The sequence below is a fragment of the Dipodomys merriami genome, unplaced genomic scaffold, assembly GCF_024711535.1.
Source record: "Dipodomys merriami isolate MVZ:Mamm:240054 unplaced genomic scaffold, mDipMer1.0.p SCAF_177, whole genome shotgun sequence".
NCBI lineage: Eukaryota > Metazoa > Chordata > Mammalia > Rodentia > Heteromyidae > Dipodomys > Dipodomys merriami.
The window spans coordinates 1,144,587-1,170,720 of NW_027203126.1; the positions used below are offsets into that span (position 1 = coordinate 1,144,587).

General features: G+C 49.3%; 2 protein-coding genes across 2 annotated transcripts in view; one reads left to right on the forward strand and one right to left on the reverse strand.

Annotated features, from left to right (window-relative positions):
• LOC138829847 (calcium-binding protein 1) overlaps positions 1-19,978 on the reverse strand; it is a 68,535-nt gene extending 48,557 nt beyond the window's left edge. Inside the window, exon 1 of the mRNA XM_070026401.1 lies at positions 19,921-19,978. The gene's annotated coding sequence lies outside the window, so the exon portion shown is untranslated. The remainder of the gene's footprint in view (positions 1-19,920) is intronic.
• Positions 19,979-20,378: 400 nt separating this feature from the next.
• LOC138829848 (ribonuclease P/MRP protein subunit POP5) lies at positions 20,379-24,053 on the forward strand. The gene is made up of 5 exons (XM_070026402.1): positions 20,379-20,420; positions 20,502-20,644; positions 21,608-21,757; positions 21,916-21,999; positions 22,092-24,053. The coding sequence occupies exons 1-5, from the start codon at positions 20,401-20,403 to the stop codon at positions 22,199-22,201; spliced, it is 507 nt and encodes a 168-aa protein (XP_069882503.1). The 5' UTR covers positions 20,379-20,400; the 3' UTR covers positions 22,202-24,053.
• Positions 24,054-26,134: the final 2,081 nt, after the last annotated feature.

Below are 26,134 nucleotides of genomic sequence, written 5' to 3' on the forward strand. Positions count from 1 at the left end.
AGGAAGAATGGCCCCAGGGAACTGCAGTGCTCTGTGCTCCCCAGGCTGAAAGAACCCGCAAGTTATAAATAGCATCTTCAACAGCAGGGAATGGAGCTCCAGCTCCTCTAGTCCAAATGAGTTGAATGCACAGTGCCACAGCCCCCAACCCTACAGCCCTGCTCCCCACCCAACCATTCCACCTAGGTACCTTCTCTTGACGGATGTGGGCCTCTACTTCTCATCATGATCCTTTCTCACCCCATCCCTCTCCCCTCCTCCAGACTCTACTCCAGCATCACTCAAGTCCACTGAGTCAACAGCTTCCAAAGGCAGGGCTATCTACTATTTCAAAGCTTGTGATTGATGGACTGTTGGGACCTACCTGGATTTCTCGCCCCAGTTCTGCTACTTCCTGTGATCTTGAGCAAGGTGCTACACTGCTGGGAGCTCTATTCTCCTCATTCATAAAATTGGGCTGGGAAGGTGGCTCAGTGGTAGAGCGCTTGCCTTGCAAGCCTGAGGCCCTGGGTTCGATTCCTCAGCACCATATAAGCAAGAAGAAAAAAGCCGGAAGTGGCGCTGTGGCTCAAGTGGTAGAGCACCAGCCTTGAGCTGAAGAGCTGAGGGATAGCACCCAGGTCCAGAGTTCAGGGCCCACAACCGGACCCCCCCCCAAAAAAAATGGGCCTGGACTGAGTGTCTGTGGCTCACATCAGTAATCCTATTTACTCAGAAGCTGAGATCTGGAGGATCACAGTTTGAAGTCAGCGTGGGTGGAAAAGTCTGAAGAGAAGCCATCTCAAAGTGACCAGAAAAAGTCAGGCTGAAAGGAGTGGCTCAAAAGATAGAACACCGCAGTGGTAGAGTGCTTGCCTTGTATGCATGAGGCACTAGGTTCGATTCCTCAGCACCACATTAAAAGAAAAAAAAACTGGGTGCTGGTGGCTCACACCTGTAACCCTAACTACTCAGGAGGCTGAGATCTGAGGATCATGGTTCAAAGCCAGCCCGGGTAGGAAAGTCTGTGAAACTCTTATCTCCAGTAAAAACCACCAGAAACTGGAAGTGGCCCTGTAGCTCAAGTGGTAGAGCACTCACCTTGAGCTGAAGAGCTGAGGGATGGTGCCCAGGCCCAGAGTTCAGGCCCCACGACCGAAACGACCCCCCCCCCCAAAAAAAAGCACCAGCTTAACAAGAAAGCCAAGAACCCACAGGGCTTGGATTACCAGCACAGAAAGAAATAAAATTAAAAACTGGTTGCCAGTGACTCACACCTGTAATTCTAGCTACTCAGTAGGCTGAGATCTGAAGATCTGGGTTCCAAGCCAGCCTAGGCAGGAGAGTCCATGAGACTCATCTCCAATTAACCACCAAAAGGCCAGAAGTAGAGCTGTGGCTCAAGAGGTAGAGTGCTACTCTTGAGTAAAAAACCCTCTAAGACAGCACTCAGGCCCAGAGTTCAAATTCTAGGACTGGCACCAAAAATAAACAATTTTTGTTATTGTTGTTTGTTTGTAGGGCTTGAACTCAGGACTTGGGTACTGTCCCTGAGTTCCTTCACTCAAGGATAGCACTCTGCCACTTGAGTCACAGCACCACTTCCGGTTTTTGATAAGTAATTGGAGAAAAGAGTCTCATGGACTTTCCTGCCTAGGCTGGCTCTGAACCACAATCCTCAGATCTTAGCCTCTTGAGTAGCTAGGATTACAAGCGTGCACCACCGGTGCCTGAAAAATATTTTTTTTTAAATGGAAATCGTAGTAGTAATGTTACCTACTCTATGAAATTGAGATGAGGCCTGAATGAAATAACACTGTGTATGCAGCCCGGAGTGTGTGCTTATAGTACCTGCTCCATTAATAGAGTGACAGTCTCTGTGCTCAAGCTTATAATAATCCAGAGGGAAATGACAGTAAGGGAGGAAACAAAGGCATACATCTGTTACACTGCTAGCCTTATGTCCTGGAAGTTTAGCTCCCTGGCTTACGCTGTGGTACCTCTAGTCTTCAAAACCCAGTGAGTCGGGCTGGGAAGGTGGCTCAGTGGTAGAGTGCTTGCCTTGCATACAGCGCCCAGGTTGAGTTCATGACCCATGACTGACAAAAAACAAAAAACAAAAACCAAAAACCCAGTGAGTTCTCCACATTCACCTTACATAGAAAGAACCCAAGGCTCAGAGACAGCCAGGACCTCGACCTTCTCCAAGGCCACACTACACCTGGTCAGACACCATCTGATATCAGCAGAAAGGTATAACTGAGTCACCAGAGGCTGCAGGGCTGTGTGTGGCCCACCTACGCCTGATGTGCCTGCCACTGGGTATGAGAAAAAAAGTGGCTCTTGGCTAGAGCTACAGGGGAGGCTGAGATAGGGAGGATCGCTGTTCCAGCTCAGCCCAAGGATATTAAAAGAAAAAGTCCAGGGGCTGGGAAGGTGGCTCAGTGGCTCAGAGCGCTTGCCTTGCATGCCTGAGGCCCTGGGTTCGATTCCTCAGCACCACATAAGCAAAAAGAAAAAAGCCACAAGTGGCACTGTGGCTCAAGTGGTAGAGCGCTAGCCTTGAGTTGAAGAGCTGAGGGACAGTGCCCAGGCCCAGAGTTCAGGCCCCACAACCGGACCCCCCCCCAAAAAAAGAAAAAGTCCAAGAGATCCCCCATCTCAACAGAAAAAGTTGGGTATCATGGTTGTGACCTGTCATCCCAGCTACATGGGAAGAATAAATAGGGAGATTGCAGTCCAGGAAGAACTGGGGGGGGGTGGAATTAATACCCTACCTTAAAAAAATAATGGAAGCATAAAGGACTGAAGGCATGGCTTAAGTGGGAGAGCTCCTGGTCAGTGTGAGGTCCTGAGGTTTGAACTCAGGACCATCAAGAAAGAATGAATGTGATGGTAACAATTTGGCTTCATTGGCGTCTCTCCATCTACCACACTGGAAGTTCCATACAAGAGTAGAAAGGAGGGGCTGGGAAGGGGCTCAGTGGTAGAGCGCTTGCCATGCATGCCTGAGGCCCTGGGTTTGATTCCTCAGCACCACATAAGCAAAAAGAAAAAAAAAAGCCAGAAGTGGCACTGTGGCTCAAGTGGCAGAGCACTATCCTTGAGTTGAAGAGCTGAGGGACAGTTCCCAGGCCCAGAGTTCAGGCCCCATGACTGGACCCAAAAAAAAAAAAAAAGAGTAGAAAGGAGAGTTGGGCGCTGTTGGCTCACGCCTGTAATCCTAGCTACTCAGGAGGTTGAGATCTGAGGATCGTGGTTCAAAGCCAGCCTGGGCAGGAAAGTCTGTGAGACTCTTATCTCCAATAAACCACCAGAAAACCGGAAGTGGCACTGTAGCTCAAGTGGTAGAGCACTGTCCTTGAGCTGAAGAACTGAGGGACAGTGCCCAGGCCCAGAGTTCAAGCCCCACAACCAACAACAACAACAACAAAGAGTAGAAAGGAAGCCAGGCACAGCGGCTCACGCCTATAATCCTAGCTACTCAGGAGGCCGAGATCTGAGGATCATGGTTCAAAGCCAGCCTGGGCAGGAAAGTCTATGAGACACTCTGTCTCCAATTAATTTTCCAGAAAACAAGAAATGGCACTGTGGCTCAAAGTGAGAGAGCACTAGCCTTGAGCAAAAGAGCTCCAGGACAGCGCCCAGGCCTGGAATTCAAGCCTCATAACTGACCACAGAGGGCTGGGAAGGTGGCTCAGTGGTAGAGCGCTTGCCTTGCATGCTCGAGGCCCTGGGTTCGATTCCTCAGCACCACGTAAGCAAAAAGAAAAAAATCCGGAAGTGGCGCTGTGGCTTAAGTGGTAGAGCACTAGCCTTGAGCTGAAGAGCTGAGGGACAGCGCCCAGGCCCAGAGTTCAGGCCCCATGACCGGACCAAAAAAAATAAATAAATAAAATAACTGACCACAGAGAGAAAGGGGGGGGGCGGAGCAGAGAGATAGGGAAGAGTGTCCAATTGGGGTTGGGACATATGTGGGTTCTGTCCTGGTTCTGTCATTGCCTAGCTGTGTGACCTTGGCCAAGTCACTTTACCTCTCTGAGCCAAATTTGCTTCTCCATTCATTTGGCAAATACACATTTGCCAACCATGGGCCAGACTCTGCTGTAGATGACAGAAACAGACTCTGTCTGTATGGGGCTTTATTTTGCTTTATTATCTGGGGGGGGGGGGCAGCTTTTATTTTAGGAGTGAGGTGGGGATGGGGAGTAGCAAGACATAAAAACAAGCCAGTCATTTCCGAGGGGATCTGGTAATGGAGAAAAGGCAGTGGTGAATGAAGTGGTCAGGATGACAGTGCCACGGGTTCGAGACCCTAAAGGATAAGAATGGCTGGCTGTGAGAAGCTGGGGTAGCCAGGACTTGAGAAGAGGATGCACTTGGACTTGGGGGTTGTGGAGCTGGGGGTGATGGGAGGAGAGGTAGAGAGGGAGGTGTGAGGTCACGAGTGATACAGTAACAGGTAGGACCTGGCTAGCTCAACAGAATGGGAAAGCATCCGCCAGGAGACCCTGCGAGACCTAGCACAGGCCTTGGCAATACAAGCAACTCCCATGACTGGGTTCCTCCAGGTCCTCTCCTTCCCAGGGGACCCTCATGCCCTCCCCCCTGCTCCTGTTCCCCAGCCCTGCGCCCCCTCCCTCCCCAGTGGCAGGAGGGGGACTTGGAGCTCAGGAGAAATGAAGCAACACCCCCCCACTTTCTCCCTTTCCCTCCCCTCCCTTCTCCAAACCCTCCCACTGCAGCTTAGTGATTTTCCTGCCTCTCACGAGGCGATTTTTTTTTTTATTAAACATCTTGAAAAAATATTCTCTCACTCCCTCTCTCTTTATTTATAAAAAAAAAAAATCAACTTAACACCCTGCTCCTTTTGTTCTATTTGGAAACTGGAACAGCCTGGTTTATATTTAGCCAAAATCCTGCTCCTTTCCCCACAGATTCCGGCTCAGCCCGATGATGAGCTGGAGGGGCTACAGGAGGAGGAGGGGACAGGGGGTGGGGTTAAGGGGGACAGACAGACTTGGAAAGATGGTTCCTCACAAGCCAGGATCTCCTTGATGTTGAAAAAGGATTTGGAGCCTGGCTCAGCAGCTCGTAGCAACTCAGGCCTATAATCCTACTTACTCAGGAGGCTGAGATCTGAAGATCCCAGCTTGAAGCCAGCCCAGACAGGAAAGTCTGTGAGACTCTTATCTCTAATAAACTACTCAGAAAAAGCCGGAAGTGGTGCAGTATGTGGCTCTAGTGGTAGAGGGCTAGCTTTGTGCAAAGGAAGCCCAGGGACAGTGCCCAGGCCCTGAGTTTAAGCCCCCCCCCAAAAAAAAACAAACAAAAAACACCACCTACAACCAAAAAAATGAACTACAATCCCTACCTCACACCATAAACTAAAAGTTAACTTGAAATGGCTTAGAGACCTAAATGTAAAGACTGAACTCATAAAACTATTAGCTATGCAGGGGGCTGAGATCTGAGGATTGTAGTTTAAATGCAGCGCGGCAGGGAAGTCCATGAGACTCCTATCTCCAGTTTGTTTGTTTGTTTGTTTTTGGGTCCTGTCATGGGGCCTGAACTCTGGGCCTGGGCGCTGTCCCTCAGCTCTTCAGCTCAAGGCTAGCGCTCTACCACTTGAGCCACAGCGCCACTTGCGGCTTTTTTCTTTTTGCTTATGTGGTACTGAGGAATCAAACCCAGGGCCTCTGGCATGCAAGGCAAGCGCTCTACCACTGAGCCACCTTCCCAGCCCCTCTTATCTCCAGTTAACCAGCAAAAAAATAGAAGTGGAGTTGTGGCTCAAGTGGTAGAATGCCAGCTGAGCAACAAAAGCTTAGAAGCAGTGCCTAGGCCAAGTTCAAGTTCTAGGACTTGCATGAAAGAAAAGGAAGAAAGGAAGGAAGGGAGAGAGGGAGGGAGGGAAAGAGGAAAAGTAAGAAAGAAGCAAGAGAGCTTAAAACAAAACAAAAACAAAAACAAAGACAGACAGGTGGGCGCCGGTGGCTCACGCCTGTAATCCTAGCTACTCACAAGGTTGAGACCTGAGAATCTCAGTTCAAAGCCAGCCAAGGCAGGAAACTCTGTGAGACTCTCATCTCCAATTAACCACCAGAAAAACCAGAAGTGGCACTGTGGCTCAAAGTGGCACTGTGGCTCAGGGAGGTGGCCAGTTCCTGAGTTCAAGCCCCATGACGGGGGGGGGGGGGGGGGGGGGGGAAGAAAATTGAGCCTGTAATCCTAGCTACCTAATCCTACCTATGCAGGAGGATGAGATCTGAGGATCTCGGTTCAAAGTCAATCCAGGCAGGAAATTCTGTGAGACTCATCTCCAATTAACCACCAGAAAACCGGAAGTGGTGCTGTGGCTCAAAGTAGTAAAACACTAGCCTTGAGCATAAGAGCTCAGGGAAAGCGTGCAGGCCCTGAGTTCAAGCCCCACAACTGACAAAAAAAGAGAAAAAAAAAAGTAGACATCCAAAGAGAGAAGAGAAGTGGCCACCTGGAGCTGGGCATTGCAGGCTACAGGCACCAACAGGTGCTTGTTGACTGACTGACTGACCAGGTGGTCCCAAGGGAGGACCTACCTGTCCTCCCTCCTTGAAGGGAACAGATAGATGCTGGGATAAAGGATGGGCACCTCCCCACCTCACCCTGATGACCAGCTCTCCAGCCCCAGCCAGAGTGGAAGCTTCTGGAAGGCTTACTCCAGAGCCCAGGACACCCAGGAAGTAGTCCCCAACCTCAGTGAAGAGTCTCAAAAGAGTTATTTCTGCAGGCGGCCCTGGCAGACTCAGAGCTGGGAGATGGGGGGGGGGGGAGGCTGAAGAAAGAGGAGGGAGAGGGAGAGCTGCAGCAGCAGCAGCCACGCAGAGCCCACACTCTCTCTATGACATCAACACCATGCACTGTGACATAACACCGTGGCGGGGGTGGGCAGGGGACCAGCCTTCCCCCCCCACTTAGGGACGTTTATAAACTGTGGCAAAAAAAATCTACATAATCTAAAAATTGTCCTGGAAATGTTTAACCCCTCCCTTCCCGGGCTGAGTCTGTGTCTCCCCCGGAGCAGGAGAGGGGGCTCTCAGCCATGAGGACCAAATACATGGTGCAGGAGGTTTGGATCTGTTTGGGGAACATGGTGAAATCAGAGGATCACTGCTCAGAGGCCAAGTTGGAGGACCAAGGTTCAGGAAAGGAGTGACTGTCCTCCATCTCTGCAAGGTGCCAGGCAGAAATGCGAACAGAGGGCTGGGAAGGTGGCTCAGTGGTAGAGCGCTTGCCTCGCATGCCTGAGGCCCTGGGTTCAATTCCTCAGCACCACATAAGCAAAAAGAAAAAAGCCGGAAGTGGCGCTGTGGCTCAAGTGGTAGAGCGCTAGCCTTGAGCTGAAGAGCTGAGGGACAGCGCCCAGGCCCAGAGTTCAGGCCCCACGACCAGACCCAAAAAAAGAAAAAGAAAAGTGAACAGAGAGCAAGGCCCAGGGCACCTAATGAAGCATGGGGTGGAAGAAAGAGGAGCTTGTAACTGAGCCCCCAAAATAACTCCAGCTTTGGCAGAAGAGATCAGAACGAATCAAGGTGGGAATAATCTGAAAATCCACCTGAGCAAGCAAGCAAGACTGGCTGCTGAGAGGTCTATAAGCCAGGATTGCAAGAAGAGACACAAAATACACAATAAATATATCACAAGATGTGGTTTGGCCGGGCGCCGGTTGTTCACGCCTATCATCCTACTCAGGAGGCTGAGATCTGAGGATCGCGGTTCAAAGCCAGGAAACTCTGTAGCTCAAGTGGTAGAGCGCTAGCCTTGAGCTGAAGAGCTGAGGGACAGCGCCCAGGTCCAGAGTTCAGACCCCATGTCCGACCCCCCTCCCCCCAAAAAAAGATGTGTTTGCTGTCTGAGGGACTGTTCTGGAAATGGTGGGAGCCCCTTTATCAAGGGGTGAACATTGTGGGTCTTCTTCATGCTCCCTGGCTGTAGCACACAGTTAAATCTACCCGTTTTGAAGTTGGCACTCTGGTTGATTGGCTGATTGATTTTTGTGCCAGTACTGGTGCTCGAACCCAGGGCTTTGGTCTCTTGCTTCGATTCTTATTCAAGCCTGGTGCCACACCTCCACTTCTGGCTTTTTTGTGTTTGTATGTTGGTCCTAGGGCTTGAACTCAGGTACTGAGCACTTCCCTTGAGCTTTTATGTTCAAGGCTAGTAATGCTCTACCACTTGAGCTACAGCTCCACTGCCAGCTTTTTGTGGTTTGGAGATAAAAGGTCTCACAGCCTGGGCTGCCTTTGAACGGAAATCCTCAGATGCCTCCTGCATAGCTAGGATTACAGGAATGAGCCACGGGTGCCCAGCTTCACTCCTGGCTTTTTTGCTGGTTGGTTCAAGTTAAGAATCTCACAGAGGGCTGGGAAGGTGGCTCAGTGGTAGAGCGCTTGCCTTGCATGCATGAGGCCCTCGGTTCGATTCCTCAGCACCACATAAGCAGAAGAAAAAATAAAAGCTGGAAGTGGCACTGTGGCTCAAGTGGTAGAGCGCTAGCCTTGAGCTAAAGAGCTGTAGGACAGCGCCCAGGCCCAGAGTTCAGGCCCCATGACCGGACCCAAAAAAAAAGAATCTCACAGACTTTTCTGCCCAGGATGGCTTTGAACCTCAATCCTCACAAGTGTGAGCTACCAGTACCTGGCTACAATTATTATACAGTTATTATTATTATTTTTGTTGTGAGGCTTGAACACCACTTCCAGTTTTCTGAATAGTTTTTTAGAGATAAGAGTCTCTTTCCTGGGGTGGGAAGGTGGCTCAGTGGAAGAGCGCTTGCCTTGCATGCCTGAGGCCCTGGGTTCGATTCCTCAGCACCACATAAGCAAAAAGAAAAAACCCGGAAGTGGTGCTGTGGCTCAAGTGGTAGAGCGCTAGCCTTGAGCTGAAGAGCTGAGGGACAGCAGTTCAGGCCCCACGACCGGACCCCCCCCCAAAAAAAAAAAGAGTCTCTTTCCTGTGTGGGCTGGCTTTGAACCATGATCCTCAGATCTCAGCCTCCTAGGATTACAGGCATGAGCCACCGGCACCTGGCTTACAATTATTATTATTATTATTATTTCACAATAAGGTCTTGCTATATAGCTTAGGCTAGTCTCAAACTCTGGATCCTCCTGTCTGAGCCTCTCTCGTGCTGGGATGGGATTAACACTCCTGCCTATAAAAGCAGATCTCTATAAAAGCATCTATGAGTCAAGCATTGCTAACAGATGTTAAATAATTTAATCCTTACTGCAGCCCTATGAGATATGTGCTATTATTATCCACTCCTATTTTACACTTAAGGCACAGAGAGGTTAAGTAATATATGCAATGCTACCCAGCTAGTAATGGGAGAACTTTAGAATACATATCCAGGCCATCTGTCTGCACAATGCTTGCTGGTGAAGAATGTATTAAGTAGGGCAATTTGTCCAGGAAGAGACTTCCATCGAGGTGACATTTGAGCTGGGACACACTGCCAAGACATGGGAAGTCCAGGAGGCAGAAGGTTCCAGATGGAAGGAAGGTTGAATGCAAAGGCCCTGAGGTGAATGGGCGCTTGACAGGTTGAAAGAACAGGAGGCCAGTTTTAGCCAGGGCAGAGGGCAGAGCAGATCAGAGCAAGGCCAATGCAAGACACTGGGGTTAGGGTACTGATCGACTGTCCTCCCTGAGGTGTGGCCTCAGGATTCAAGTGTGGCCTGAAATGGTTCAGACAGCCCCGGAGCCCTTCTCTCCACTGAATCAAGCTGATTAAGCCCAGGCAACGTTGATCCCCATCCAATTCCCAACTCATTGCTGGGAAATGGCCTAGCTGGATTGCCCACATGTTGTTTAGCCTCTTCTCATAACATCCCCCAATGGTCGGCATGGGGTCTTCAGGGGCAGGGCACCCATATTCTTCCAGGGCCTCTGAATCAGAGGGCTCCTCCATCCTCCAGCCAGGCTGGACCCCACCCCCACCCCCGTTCCTGCCCTCTGTGCTCCCGGCCTTAGTCCAGTCCCATGAGGACTCAGAGGAGGAAATCACAGGGCAGTCGAAAAGTGCTGAATTAGTTAGGCACCGGTGGCTCACACCTGTAATCCTAACTACTCAGGAGGCTGAGATCTGAGGATCATGGTTCAAAGCCAGCCCAGGCAGGAAAGTCCAAAAAACTCATCTCCAATAAACCACTAGAAAACCAGAAGTGGCTCTGTGGCTCAATTGGTAGAACGCGCCTTGAGCTGAAGAGCTGAGGGCCAGTACCCAGGCCTAGAGTTCGAGACCCACGACTGACAAATAATAATAATAATAATAATAAATTAAAAAGTGCTGAATTAGAATCTAACTTCTACTCTATATGAGCTTTGTGGAATGTGGCTTCACTATGTCCCAGTGTCTTCATATGAAAACACTGGGACTTTTTAGGTGGCTGTTAATGTTAAATACAGTTAAATACAGCCTACCTGAGGGGAGCTTGTTGGGAGCTGGATGGGTTTTACGTATACCCCATCTGGAAAGTGATAGATATGTTTTTATAGCACAGGATTTTGTTGTTTTGGGTTTGGTTGGCTTATTTGCTTTTTGGGGGGCGGGGGAGGGACAGTAATGGGACTGAACTCAGGACATTGGTTTGCTAGACAGGCATTCTACCACTTAAGCCATCCCTCCAACCCCTTTTGCAGTGTGTGTGTGTGTGTGTGTGTGTGTGTGTGTGTGTGTGTGTGTGTGTGTGTGTGTGTGTGTGTGTGTGTGTGTGTGTGTGTGTGTGTGTGTGTGTGTGTGTGTGTGTGTGTGTGTGTGTGTGTGGATTCTACCACTTAAGCCATCCCTCCAACCCCTTTTGCAGTGTGTGTGTGTGTGTGTGTGTGTGTGTGTGTGTGTGTGTGTGTGTGTGCGCGCGCGCGCACGCCAGTCCTAGGATTTGAACTCAGGGCCTGAACTGTCCCTGAGCATTTGTGTTCAAGGCTAGTGCTCTACTTTGAGCTACAGCTCCACTTCTGGCTTTTTGAATGGTTAACTGGAGATAAGAGTCTCATAGACTTTCCTATCTGGCTGATTTTGAACCATGATCCTCAGATCGCAACCTTCTGAGTAGCTAGGATTACAACATGCACCACCAGTGCCCGTCTTGCATTGGTAATTTTTGAGTAGGGTGTTGCTTTATACCTAGGTCAGTGTGGTCTTCCATGTTCCTACTTAAGCTTTCTCATGTCAATGGGTTGACAGGTGCATGCCAATGTGCCCAGCCATTGGCTGAGATGGAGTCTCAAGATCTTTTTACAGACCTGGCTTGAACTGCTATCCTCTAATTGCCTCCTCCCAAGTCGCTAGAATTACAGACGTAAGCCATGACACCTGATTATAGCTCAGCTTTGTATGTGTGTGCCAGCCCTGGGGTTTGAACTCAGGGCCTGGACACTGGTCCTTAAGCTTTCTTTCTTCTATTTTTTTTTTTATTATTATAAAGGTGATGTAGGGGCTGGGAAAGTGGTTCAGTGGCAGAGTGCTTGCCTCACATGCATGAGGTCCTGGGTTCGATTCCTCAGCACCACATAAGCAGAAAAAGCTGGAAGTGGTGCTGTGGCTCAAGTGGTATGGCGCTAGCCTTGAGCTGAAGAGCTGAGGGACAGCGCCCAGGCCCCGAGTTCAGGTCCTACGACCAACATAAAATAAGCAAATAAATAATAAAGATGATGTACAGAGGGTTACAGTTATATAACTCAGATAAAGAGAATTTTTTTGACAATGTCATCCCTTCCCTCACTCCCAGTTCCCTGAGCTTGCTTTCTTTTTCCCCCTCAGTCATGGGGCCTGAACTCTGGGCCTGGGCGCTGTTCCTCAGCTCTTCAGCTCAAGGCTAGCACTCTACCACTTGAGCCACAGTGCCACTTCCAGCTTTTTCTGCTTATGTGATACTGAGGAATCGAATCCAGGGCCTTATGCCTGCAAGGCAAGCACTCTACCACTGAGCCACCTTCCCAACCCCAGAGCTCAGTTTTTTTTTAAGTACAAATACCTGGCCTATGTTTAATACAACATAAATTATAGCTAGTACTGGTGTGGAAAATTCCATATATATGCCATACATATACATATCATATATACATATTATATTTACACACACATCTATGCTGACTAGGTCCCAGTACCTTCTATACCTCATTTATCATTTGATTCCCAGTGATCTCACCTTCCGACTCAACCCATGACTGAGTCCTTCCCCGCTCCCCCATTCTCCCCCATTTTCCCTCTTTACAGGGTTCCTTAGCTACCCAGGAGCTCAACTGCCTGCCTGTCTGCCTTCTCCCGCTTCTCCCCAACTGTGTACCTTGCCACTTAGCCCTCATTACCATGACCTCCTAATTCTTCTCTCTCTGTGAGATTCTGATGACCTCTTGTCTAGAAGTAAGCTTGACTACTTAGGAGGCTGAGATCTGGAGGAACACAGTTTAAAGTCAATGGAGAGGGCTGGGAAGGTGGCTCAGTGGTAGAGCGCTTGCCTTGCATGCTCAAGGCCCTGGGTTCGATTCCTCAGCACCACATAAGAAAAAAGAAAAAAGCCGGAAGTGGCGCTGTAGCTCAAGTGGTAGAGCGCTAGCCTTGAGCTGAAGAGCTGAGGGACAGCGCCCAGGCCCAGAGTTCAGGCCCCACAACCGGACCCCAAAAACAAAACAAAACAAAATAAAGTCAATGGAGACTCCAGCTCCAATTCATCAGAAAAACACTAGTTGGAGGTGTGACTCAAATGATAAAGCACCAGCCCCAAGGGGGGAAAAATGAAACAAACGTCTCATTTGTACAACATAGCACAACAGCCCCTCGGAGATGTCATGAGGAATAAAGGAGATGTGTAAAAAACATTTTTAAAAAAGCACCCACCAGTGGTTCACACCTGTAATCCTAGCTACTCAGGAGGTTAAGATATAAGGATCGCCGTTCAAAGCCAGCCAGGACAGGAAAGTCTGTGAGACTCTTATCTCCAATTAACCACCAGAAAACCAGAAGTGGTGCTGTGGCTCAAAGTGGTAGAGTGCAGCTCAGGGACAGCACTCAGGCCCTGAGTTCAAGCCCCACTATCAACCAAAAACAAAACAAAACAAAAAAACACTACAGTTTCTGGCACATGACAGCTCCTGAAATGTTAACAAGGACTCTTCTGTCACCCTATAAACTACAATGCTCCAGGCTTGGCACATCGTAGGTGCTCAGCCAAGGCCTTATTAAGGAAGGTAAGAAGGAAGGAGGGCAGGGAAGAAAATCAACCAGGAAAACAAGACCCTAACAAGTCTGTAACTATAATCTCCCTTGATCTTCACAACTATTCTAGGACGTGGGTGATGATACCAAGCTAACTTTACAGGTAGGAAAACTGAGGTTCCAAGGGCCTGCCTATAGGACATGTCCTCACCTGTCACTTCGGATTTTTCTGGGCTGCAGTTACCACTTATGCCACCAGATGGCGATGGGGCCAGCATTAAGGGCATTTCCATTGGTCTAACAGGCCAGAACTTGGCCCCTGCCTGGCTGCTGTTTGTCCAACCTCTTCCATGGATTAGACTGTCACAGATGGGACACTGCATGTGGACCAGTACACTCACTCCCCTCCCCTACAATGGGGGAGGAGTCTATCCTCTACCTATTCCCAGCCCGCCCTCCCCTCCAAAGGCCCAGAGGAAGGCTGAGGCAGCCACCCCCAGATGTCTATTCCTGTCCCTGGCCTAGCGCCGTGCTGGGGAAGCAACAGCTATTTTGAGGTCCTTCTCCTTCCAAGTGTGAGTGGTGGAAGGTTCCGGGAACATCCCGAACCGGGAGGCTGCCCGCCTTGTCCCAGCCTGGCCTTCGGGAATCTTGGCCTCGATGGCTCTGCCATTTGATCCAGCTAAGCTGATGTGACAAGTTGGATCACGACCATCATGCTGGGAGGACCCTGGTGGGGAGCTGACGCCCAGGGGTGGGACCACCAGGCCTGGGTCTGCAGACAGAACTGGATGGAAGAGCCTCAGCTGGAGCCACTTGCTAGGAGGAGGGGCAGCAAAGAGCTTGCAACTCAGGAGATGATCAGAACACATGGTAGAAAAACACCTGGCACTCATTCCTAGACTGCTGGCCACAAGAAAGACTCCGTTCCCAGCACTTGATGTGGAATCCTCACAAAGGTGATCTTAAGGTTCAGAGAAGGGAAGTGACTTGGCCAGGGTCACCATAGCTGGTGAGTGGCTTCATCAGGATTTGAACTCAGGGTTGTTGGCTACAGAGTCCATGCCTAGGACCCCTTTTCTCTCCTTGAGCCTTCCAAGTCCAAGAACTAATAATATGAAGGCTAGGAGAGTACTTACTGGCTGGATCAGTTCTCTTTGCCAGCTAAACTGCCTGGCTGAGCTCAGCAACCTCATCTACAGAAGGGAACAAGAGGAGTTAGTTCCCAGTTCCAGAGTTGGGGGGACCAGGTCATAGTAACTTTTAAAATTATGAAATACAGCACCTCATCTGTTCAGGCTGTTAGAATAAAAATACCACAAACCCAGGTGCCAGTGGCTCACGCCTGTAATCCTACTACTCAGGAGGCTGAGATCTGAGGATAGCAGTTCAAGGCCAGCCCAGGCAGGAAAGTCCCTGAGATTCTTTTTGTATGTGTGTGTGTGTCAGTCATGGGCCTTGAACTCTGGAAATGCCTGTCCTAGCTACAGTGGAAAGCCTAACATAGCCATAGACTACAGCTCAGACATAGCCTAGAGAAGAAGCAAGACCCTATCTCAAAAATAACCAGTGCAAAGCCAAGCACCATAGCTCATGACTGTAATCCTAACTACTCAGGAGGCTGAGATCTAGAGGGTCACAGTTCCAAGGAAGTCCAGGCAGAATAGTCTGGAAAGGCTCCATCTCCAAAATAACTAGCAAAAAGCCAGGCAGGACGTATGACTCAAGTGGTATTGTGACAGATGAACAAGCAAGACAAACACGTGCAAGGCCCAAGTTGAAACTCTGGTACTACCACAAAAGAAAATCCATAAGCTGGGTAGCTTAACCAACATTTGTTGTTCACTGTTCAGTTCTGGATTCTAGAATGTCCAGAATGAAGGTATGGCAGTTAGTGTCTCTTGGTACATAGACAGCTACCTTCTTACTGTGTTTTCATATGGCCAGAAAGGGGGCAAGAGGTTTTTTTTGGTCCCTTTCACAAGGATACTAATCCCACTCAAAGATCCCACCTAAGTCGGGCGCTGGTGGCTCATACTTGTAAGCCTTGCTACTCAGGGGGCTGAGACCTGAGAATCCTGGTTCAAAGCCAGCTGGAAGCTGTGGTGGAGTGCTAGCCTTTAGCAAAAAGCTCAGAGACAGTGCTGAGGCCCCAGACTCAAGCCTCAGGGCTGGCAGACAGACAGACACAGACAGACACATAGACACACACACACACACACACACACACACACAGACGCACACACACAGAGGCAACTCCTGCCAGGTGCCAGTGACTCATGCCTAAAATCCTAACTGCTCAGATGACTGAGACTCCATCTCCAATTAACCAGCAAAATGCCAGACTGGAGCCATGACTCAAGTGGCTAAGGACCAGCCAAGCAAACAATGAGGCTCTGATTGAAACTTTGATATGAGGGGAGTTCCTCTTCCTACTTCCTATTTTTAATTTCTCTCCCCAAAGATAATAACCACAATCAATGACATTTTGAGTCCCCTTTGAGGAATTCTCCATAGGATTATGATTAAGATCACAGGTTGTGTCTGGGCACCAGTGGCTTATGCCTGTAATCCTAGCTACTCAGGAGACTGAGATTGGAAGTTTGCAGCCAATCACAGAAAAGTCAATGAACTTTTGTATGGGCCAATCAGCGGCAGTGAGGGGCGGGAAAACAGTTCACAAAGTGAGAACTAGCATGTGGGGGTGGGGTGGGGGGGCTCTGTAGGGAACTGTCTCTGAAGTTTGGGAAGGGCTGCAATGGTACTAGCAACCTAGAGGATAGGGCAACTCCCCAGGCTCCTGGCCAAGCAGGTGGAGAGCTTAATTTCATCTCGATTGTCCCCACAGAGGTTTGTTTTTTTTTTTTTCCAGAGGAAATTGGGTTGATAGGATTAGAGGAACGGGAGCCCTTAATGAGCAGTGGCTGCTTTGTTAAATGTTGAAGCAGATATGATTTTCCGCTGTCATCATCTTGGTGGTAGATCCAGGCTCTGGAAAGGACTTCCTGGATGCCACAGGCAGCTGCAAAAAGGGCAGCTGGGATTGTAATGCGGTGGTAAATGCATGCCTGGGGTATGAGAGACCCTGGGGTGGATCCTCAACACCACACATAGATAGACAGACAGACAGACAGACAGACAGACAGGCAGGCAGGCAGGCAGGCAGGCAGGCAGACAGACACACACACACACACATCCTTCTCAAACATCTTCCTAGATCGGGATCCCTGGAATAAGGTTTCAGGAAGGAGGTGATAAGATCACAGGTTCAGGGGCTAGTCATTTCCCTTCCCCAGCCTCAGAGAAGGATGGGACCAACCTAGGCACTGGTGGCTCACACCTGTAATTGCAGCTACTCACGAGTCTGAGATCAGAGGATTGAAATTTGAAGCCAGTCCAGGCAGGAAAGTGTGAGAGTCTCTGATCTCCAATTAACCACCCCAAAGCAGCCAGAAGTGGACCTGGGTGTGGCTTAAGTGGCAGAGTGCCAGCCTTGAGGGGAAAAGAACAGAAAACAAAACAAAAAAAACCCTTGGAGTCAACACCCAAACTCTGAGTTCAAGCCCTAGTACCAGCGCAAAAACACAACCCCAACCCACAGGGGTCTGTGCGTGCGAGGACTCATGTTCCCTGACAGTGCTCCGAAGGCAGCTCTGCAGATAGGGTGAGGCAGATCTGATCCCCGGGGTGTCACCTCCCCGTGGGGAGGGCAGGCGGGCGGCGCCAGGCCCCCAGCCCGTGGAGTGGGTGCCCGCGTGGTGTCCAGGCGACCGGAATCCAAGCCACACCAGCCACGACCCCCATGGGCACAGGCTGGGATGCATCAGACCGGCCCGGGCAGAGTCCAGCCTGGGCAGCATCGGCCAAGAGCGCACTGGGCGAGGTGCACCACGATCCCCTCCGCGCGTCCACACACGCGGGGACGGGCACCGCGGGCGCGCACACCGTCCCGGCCCGCCCCGCCGCACCTCCCCGGCGGGGACCCGGGGAGCCGGGTGACCGCAGACAGACGCCGGCCTGCGGAGGAGGCTGGTAATTAGCGGGTGGAGGAGTAGAGCCTGACGGCTAATTAACTACGAGAGAGGGTGCCCCGCCCGCCGGCCCGCCTCCGCCCAGCCTCCCTCCTCCGCCCTGGATGACTCATTCATTCATTCATTCATTCCTCAATTCATTCATTTATTCCTCCCCACTCTGGAGCAAATCACTCATTCCCTCTACCCTGGGGTGAATCATTCCTTCATTCCTTCCACCCAGGAGTAAATCATTCCTTCAAAGCAGCACTCACTGTGCAAGGCTTCAAGCTCACCTACTAATTCCTGGTAATCAGGGGCTGCTGTCGGAAAGCTGAGGTCAATATGGGGCTGAATTAACCAATCCGATAGCACCTGGCTAAGGGGAAGCTGGGGGATTTGAACCCACGTCTTTTGCCTCTGTTTTATTAACACTCATTGGACAGTGAAGCTGGGTCCAGGACAGGAACCTCACCGACTGCAGTAATCAGAAGTCTCTTTCTGGGCTTGAACTCTGCTCCTATCTGGATACATAACTCTAGTCTGGGTCCCAAAGGCATCAATAAAACGGACTCAGCATTAAGGTTTAGCAAAAGGCAGTGGAAAGTGTTAAGGGTGTTTGTTGATAGGCTGGGTCTGGAGTTCTCTCTGAGTCTCTGTCACCCCCTGCCGGACAAAGGAGGCACTGTTTCTGTGTAACCAGGTAGCCACAGTGTTTCTGGGTAAGGATGAGATGGGATGTCAGGGTGAGAAGAAAAAGAGGGGTGGTCACTAGTCCCTCAGCTGAGCCACAGCACAGCCTCCTCCCCTTCTCTCCTTGGGATGACAACTGTGGGAGAAAGGAAGATGCCAATTATCAGATGTAAAAGGTGTCTCAAGGCCCACGCTGGTTTGAGTCCACTAGAAGTCTACAAAGTAAGAAAAAGCACAGGGCTGGGAAGGTGGCTCAGTGGCAGAGTGCTTGCCTAGCATGCATGAAGCTACCATGAAGTACCACATAAACAGAAAAAGCCAAAAGTGGCACTGTGGTTCAAGTGGTGGAGTGCTAGCCTTGAGCAAAAGAAGCTGAGGGACAGTGCCCAGACCCTGAGTTCAAGCCCCAGGACTGGCACCAAAAAAAGAAAGAAAAGAAAGAAGAGAAAAAGGATAAAGCATAAAGACCTGGCTAGGCTGAGGTGTGGCTCAAGTGGTACAGCACTAAGAGTGAAGGCCTGAGTTCAAACACCAGTCCTGTGCTCTCCATCAAAAAATGAAGAGGAAGGGCTGGGAAGGTGGCTCAGTGGTAGAGCGCTTGCCTTGCATGCATGAGGCCCTGGGTTCGATTCCCCAGCACCATATAAGCAAAAAAAAACAAAAAAAAACAAAAGCCGGACGTGGCGCTGTGGTTCAAGTGGTAGAGCGCTAGCCTTGAGCTGAAGAGCTGAGGGACAGCGCCCAGGCCCAGAGTTCAGGCCCCACAACCGGACCCAAAAAATAAAAATAAAATAAAATAATACAAAATTCCAATTGGGCACTGGTGGCTCACACCTATAATCCTAGCTACTCAAGAAGCTGAGATCTGAGGACCACGGTTCAAAGCCAGCCCACACAGGGAAGTCTATGAGACTCTTATTTCCAATAAACCACTCAGAAAACTGGAAGTAGTACTGTGGCTTAAGTGGTAGAGCACTGGCCATGAGCTGAAGAGCTGAAGGACAGAGCTCAGGCCCAGGATTCAAGCTCTACAACCTACCCAAAAATATATAAATAAATTATAATACAAAATTCCATTAGCAGTCAGAGCAATGCTGTGATCATATGCCATACAGGTTCTAGAAAACATTAGTGTCCACACTGAGAGAATAAAAAAGGAAAACAACCTTTTAATTATTATTGTTATTGTTATTATTATTATTATTATTATTTTACCAGTCCTGGGGCTTGAACTCAGGGCCTGTGCACTGTCCCGGAGCCTCTTTTGCTCAAGGCTAACATTCTACCACTTGAGCCACAGTGCTACTTCCAGATTTTTCTTTTTCTGTGTATGTGATGCTGAGGAATTAAGCCCAGGGCTTCATGCATGCTAGGCAAGCTCTCTACCACTAAGCCTCATTCTCAGCCCTTAATTATTTTTATTATTTTATTAACCTTTTGTTATTGTTTGTGTGTTTGCTGGTACTGGGACTTGAGCTGAGGGCCTCACACTCTTGTTTAGCTTTTTGCACTCAAGTCCGGTGCTCTACCATCTGAACCACACAGTGCCACTTTTAGCTTTTTACTGGTTAATTAGAGCTATGAGTCTCCTGGCCTGGTCTGCCCAGGCTGGCTTGGAATAGCCATCCTCAGCTCTCAGTTTCCTGAGGAGCTAGGATTACAGGCCTGAACCGCCAGTGCCCAGGTTCTCAGTATTATAAAAGTAATTTTAAAGTCTACGAATCAAGGAAAAACAGTGGTAGCAGAAAACAGCCCAAATGACAATTATTATCCCTTGGTGGTGGAATTGCAACCCATTTTTATTTGCTTCTTTTTGTTTTTCTGATAAAACACACAAAACTGGAAGCAGGGTCTGGAAGTGGATGCCTGTCATCCCAGCACAGGGAGGAGGGAGGGAGGGGTGGGAGGGAGATACAGCACCACAGAGGGTTGTGGCAGTAACTCAAAGCGAGGAAACACCCACCTCCATAAGACCCTGTGACAAGGCCCGAAGAGTATCAAAGCGCATGTTTGCGTCTACATTAGAGAACCGGGTCTCACCTGCACGCGGCAGCCCGACTTCCCCCGCTGACAATCCGGGGGCTTCAAGCGCAGGATCTGGGCCTCTAAAGTTCCAACTTGAGGAGAGAATCAATGTAAACTGCAGCCACAACAGCGTTGCAAGGTCCGGAGGGCGCCGAGCGCTGCTGCAGCGGCTGCACGCCGGACACTGAGGTAAACGCCGGCGCGGAACAGAACCACCCATCATCACAAACACCGTTCAGCCAGTCAACTTCCCCAACAACTAAATTTAGAGGACTCCGAAAGACGCCTACGCGCTAGCAAACGCCTGCGGGGGCGGGGCTTGAAAGAGACTGACGCCAGGATGAGCCTCTCAACTCTAACCCCGCCCCTTACCCCGCCTCCACCTCTGAGTGGCTGCAAGCCTGTGGAGGCAAACTTCTCATTGGCCCTGGGTGGTCAGGGGGCGGGACCCACATCCGGCGTGCGCTCCCGGAAGCCGCGAGCGCGCAGGCAGCCATGGTGCGTTTCAAGCACAGGTAAGTAAGCAAGCCTCCCGGTCTTCCCGGATCCTCGGCGGCCCCGGCTCGGGCTCACCTCGCGCTTGTTGCCCGCCGCAGGTATCTGCTCTGCGAACTGGTATCCGACGACCCCCGCTGCCGCCTAAGCCTGGACGACCGAGTGCTGAGCGTCCTCGTACGGGACACCGTCGCCCGGGTGCACGGGACTTTCGGCGCTGCCGCCAGCTCGATCGGCTTCGCGGGTGAGGGCGCCGGGCCGGGGCTGCGGGGCTGGGGAAGGAGCCGGAAAGAAGGGCGGCCAAGCCCGGGCACCTTGATCCTCCGTTGGTGACGGCTTTTAGCAACCAGGACTGGAACTCCAGACGGGAGACCGAGTTGATGCCGACATTGGGCAGTTTCAACATCATCAGAAACTTTCCTGTACCCGTTTGACCTGCATTATTGCAGGTTGGGAATGAACTTGATCGGACAATTGGGGGAAGCAGTTAATAGTACAGGATAAAGAGGCAGTATTTGACCAGTGACAAATGGTGAAACTTACAAGGGCCGGAAAGCCCTGAGCCATACAGAACACCAGATTGTTTGTACTTAAATGCAAGCCCAGCCAAGGTAAAGGCCCTCTCCCCACCCCCAGCAAATTCCCCCAGTTGCTATACTTTTATTTCCTCTTTACCTAAACTCAGACTTAAATCCTGAAGAATAAATTATCGGGCTGCCAGACAATAGTTTGGTTTTTCTTGAATGAAGATGGATGTCTCTGGTCCTGTTTATTGAATTGACTAGTCAGTGACTGAATGTTTTAAATTCATTCACCAGTTAAGTTGTGCAACCATTGTCTCCACAGATGGTTTGTCCAATTTTTTTTTCCTTATTCCTTTCAGTAATCTTGGAACTCGAGGCCTGGGGCTCCCACAGGTGGCGCTTTAGCCACTTGAGATACACACACTTCTGGCTTTTTGGCTAGCTAACTGGAGATGAGTCTCATTGGATTACGCCTGGGCTGGCTCAGAACAGCAGTCCTCATCCCGCCATCTGAGTAGCTAGGATTTCAGGCATGAACCCCCAGCAACTAGCTTTCAGGAATGGTTTTTTTTTTACTTACTTGCCTAGAGCAGCTTTTGCATGTAGTAGGTTTCTCCCAAGGTTTATTTAAGCGCGATTTTGTGAATCCAGTTTTCTAAAATGCCTTTTTCTTCCTGCTACAGTTCGGTACCTGAATGCCTATACTGGAATAGTGCTGCTTCGATGCCGAAAGGAATTTTACCAGCTTGTGTGGTCAGCTCTTCCCTTCATCACGTACTTGGAGAACAAAGGACACCGTTATCCTTGCTTTTTCAACACATTACACGTGGGAGGTAGGCGTGGCATGATGGGTCGTTTTTAGTGATGGTTCAGAGATCGATCTTGATAGATTAGGGTAGTCTGACAGCCCATCCCAGTGAGAGCCACAAACTCCCCTACCTCTGGAAGACAGCCTTTTCACAGGCTGTTGATGACAAAAACTTTCATTTAGGTACAATAAGAACCTGTCAGAAGTTCCTGATTCAGTACAACAGGAGGCAGCTGTTGATCTTGTTACAGAACTGCACTGATGAAGGTAAGCAACAGAGGCCAATGAGCAGTGACTGAGTCTCAGCTAAGAAATCACTCCCAAAGGCATCTTTCATCCCTGTCTGTGCCTTTCTCCAGGTGAGCGGGAAGCTATCCAAAAGTCTGTCACAAGAAGTTGTGTACTGGAGGAAGAGTCGGGTGAGGAGCTTTCAGATAGTGGTGAGGAGGCCACTGAAGCAATGGAGTGAAATTCTGCAGGCCACAACAGCAGGCTGCACTATAGCCAAGCCCACTAGACATTCTAGGAGACAGCAGCAGCAGCTTCTGCAGTTCTCCAAACTTCTGTTGCAAAAAGGGCTTACAGAATTCGTGCCCTTAACCAAGTCTCTTTCCTCATCTGCATAGTCCTTGCTTTAGTGGGAAGACTACTTCTGTGGTATTGGATGAATTTGAGACTCCTCCCCCCTAAATGGACCTGAGGCAGATAGTCATATGGAATTGTGAATATTGGTGAGACACTGTCACTAAACTTGCATAGATCTATAGCCTCAGTATGGATCCCATAGGACTTAACAATACCAGGTGATTCCTTGCCAGTACACATTCATGCAACTTACCAAGAAATCCAGCCTTTTAACTGTAATCCTAGCACTTAGGAGGCTGAAACAGTTGCAGTCCAGACCAGTCTAAGCTATACAGCACAACCCTCTCAAAAATACAACACAGGGGCTGGGAAGGTAGCTCAGTGGTAGAGTGCTTGCCTTTCCATGCATGAAGCCCTGGGTTCAATTCCTCAGCACCACATAAGTAGAAAAAGTCGGAAATGGCGCTGTGGCTCAAGTAGTAGAGTGCTAGCCTTGAGCTGAAGAGCTGAGAGATAGCGCCCAGGCCCAGAGTTCAGGCCCCACAACTGAAAAAAAAAAACAAACAACACAAACAGCTGCTGTACCTACTTTGTCGCAAGAGGGTATGGGAAGGGTTTGTTCCCTCCTTCCCTTTTCTTGGATAACTAAGTTTGCTTTCGCCTTCCTTCCTCTCCCTCTTTTCCTCCCTTCCCTTGCTCACTCTCTCTGCCTCCCCCTTTCTTGTAATGCAGTTTGAATTCAGGGCCTTGTGCTTACTAGGCACTCTAGGACAAGTTGGGTAATATCACTGAGCCACACTTCCAGATTTTTTTTTGCGCTGGTTATTTTAAGATAGGTTCTTGCCTTACCTAGACTACTGGATTTCGATCTTTTGAGCTTCCTGTCCTACCAGGGATGACAGGCTATACCAGTACCACCGGCTGTTTCTCTTGAAGAGTCTTGCTAACTTTTTTCCTGAGGCTAGTCCCACTCTCAGTCTCCCATGTAACTGGGATAAGCATAAACAACTACACCTGGCTTTTTGTTTCTTCACACACCCCCCCTTCTCTTCTCCCCTCCCCTCCCCACCAGGCCTGGGGCTTGAACTCAGGGCCTGGCCTGCTCAAGGCTAGCACTCTATCCCTTGAACCACAGCACCACTTCCAGCTTTTTCTGTTTATGTGGTACTGAGGAATCAAGCCTGGGGCTTCATGCATGCTAGGCAGGCACTCTACCACTAAACCACATTCCCAGCCCTTTGTTGTCCTGTCTCTGCTGTGTTTTACTGCAAGAAGGGCTAATCTCACTTCAGTGGTACAGATGTTCTCCACTCATTTTAACTTTGCAGCATGCTTACTGTACAAGACCATGTAAAGTCCCTTCCTCCAATCAAGATATTTAGCTATTTATGTGACATGCTTTCTTCAAGCAAGCCACTTTTCATTCCTAAACCTTAAATTCTAAGTTGTTACATAGTATTTGAAGTTTGCTTAATTTAAGGACTGTTGATGGAGCAAAATAAAAACTTTGCCTCTTCATTTAGTGTGCAACACAGTTCTGTACTCTGAAGTTTGGTTTGCCTCTTCATCACTTGAAATGATTACACTTCTATTTAGTTCTCAGTTATATATTTGTAATGACTAAAAAGTAAAGATGTTATGTGTTTGTCATTTTCTATCGACAATGGTCTGCACATTGGTTCTCACTTTTTTTTTTTTGGGTCCAGTCGTGGAGCCTGAACTCTGGGCCTGGGCACTGTCCATCAGCTCTTCAGCTCAAGGCTAGTGCTCTACCACTTGAGCCACAGTGCCACTTCTGGCTTTTTTTTCTTTTTGCTTATGTGGTGCTGGGGAATCGAACCCAGGGCCTCAGGCATGCAAGGCAAGTGCTTTACCACAGAGCCACCTTCCCAGCCCCCCCGTTTTTTGGTCATGGGAACTGAACTCTGAGCCTGAGCACTGTCCCTCAGCTCTTCAGCTCAAGGCTAGCGCTCTACCACTTGAGCCACAGGGCCACTTCTGGTTTTCTGGTGGTTAATTGGAGAGTTTTATGGACTTTCCTGCCCGAGCTGGCTTTGAACCCTGATCTTCAGATCTCGGCCTCCTGAGTAGCTAGGATTACAGGCATGAGCCACTGGCACCCTGCTCACTAATCTTTATCTAAAATCTAGACTGTTGGGGCTGGGAAGGTGGCTCAGTGGTAGAGTGCTTGCCTTGCATGCATGAGGCCCTGGGTTCAATTCCTCAGCACCACATAAGCAGAAAAAAGCTGGAAGTGGCGCTGTGGCTCAAGTGGTAGAGCACTAGCCTTGAGCTGAAGAGCTGAGGGACAGTGCCCAGGCCCAGAGTTCGGGCCCCACGACTGGCAAATAAAAAAATAACAAAAAAAAAAAAAAAAATCTAGACTGTTAACTAGTTGGAGAGAAGTCAGTTCAGTTGTCAAGTGAATTCCACAATGATGACAAGCTTTCTGACAGCAGGTGTGGCGTGATCTTTGGATATTTGTTACACTCACTGATCTGTTTATTCAGTGCTGACTAAGTCACACCACTTTTAAAACTTAATGGAATTTTACATAACCGTGAGTCATTAAAATATTTTCCTGGGGGGGGGGGAGGATGGGAAGGGGAAACAAAGGAGGAGGCGATAAGAAATGTACTCATTATCTTGCCCATGTAATTGTAACCCCTCTGTACAGTATTTTCACAATAAAAAAAAAGAAAAAAACAAAAACAAAAAAAATAAAATATTTTCCTACTCATATAGATGAAACTATTTGTCAGTTTAGGAGCCAGGTCTATTAGTTCCCTGAAACAATTCTTTTTTTTTTTTTTTTTTTTGTCGGTCATGGGGCTTGAACTCTGGGCCTGGGCGCTGTCCCTCAGCTCTTCAGCTCAAGGCGAGCACTCTACCACTTGAGCTACAGCGCCACTTCCGGTTTTCTGGTGGTTTATTGGAGATAGGAGTCTCACGGTCTCTCCTGCCCGGGCTGGCTTTGAACCGCGATCCTCAGATCTCAGCCTCCTGAGTAGCTAGGATTACAGGCGTGAGCCACCAGCGCCCGGCCTCTGAAACAATTCTTAAGATGATGTTCAGGTGGTTATATTATATAACACATTCTATATAGTAGTAAGTAGTATTGTCAGCTTGCCAGGAATTAAGAGAATATTCAAAGGTAAACTTTTTTTTTTTTGGATCAGTCGTGGGGCTTGGGCGCTGTTCCTGCGCTCTTAAGCTCAAGGCAAGTGCTCTACTGCTTGCTTGAGCCACAGCGCCACTTCCGGTTTTCTAATGGTTTTTATTGGAGATGAGTCTCACAGACTTTCCTGCCCAGGCTGGCTTTGAACCACGATCCTCAGATCTCAGCCTCCTGAGTAGTTAGGATTATTGGTGTGAGCCACCGGCGCCCAGCTTCAAAGGTAAACTCTTAAGTCAGAAGTTTTCTAAAAGTTAATAAAATTTTCATGTGATTTGTAAGAACAATTTGTGTAACATAATAATTTATTTTGAGGGCCTGGGAAGGTGGCTCAGTGGTAGAGCACTTGCCTTGCATGCCTGAGACCCTGGGTTCGATTCCCCAGCACCATGTAAGCAAAAAGAAAGCTGGACATGGCGCTGTGGCTCAAGTGGTAGAGCGCTAGCCTTGAGCTGAAGAGCTGAGGGACAGCACCCAGGCCCAGAGTTCAGGCCCCACAACCGGACCAAAAAAAAAAAATTATTTTGAGATGGGGGGAAAAATGGAATGAAACGTTGGCACTTGGGAAATGGCCCAAGGGAGGGAAATGGCCTCACCTGACCTCATTATTACATAGCCCTCAAGTAGCTACCAACTTCAGTT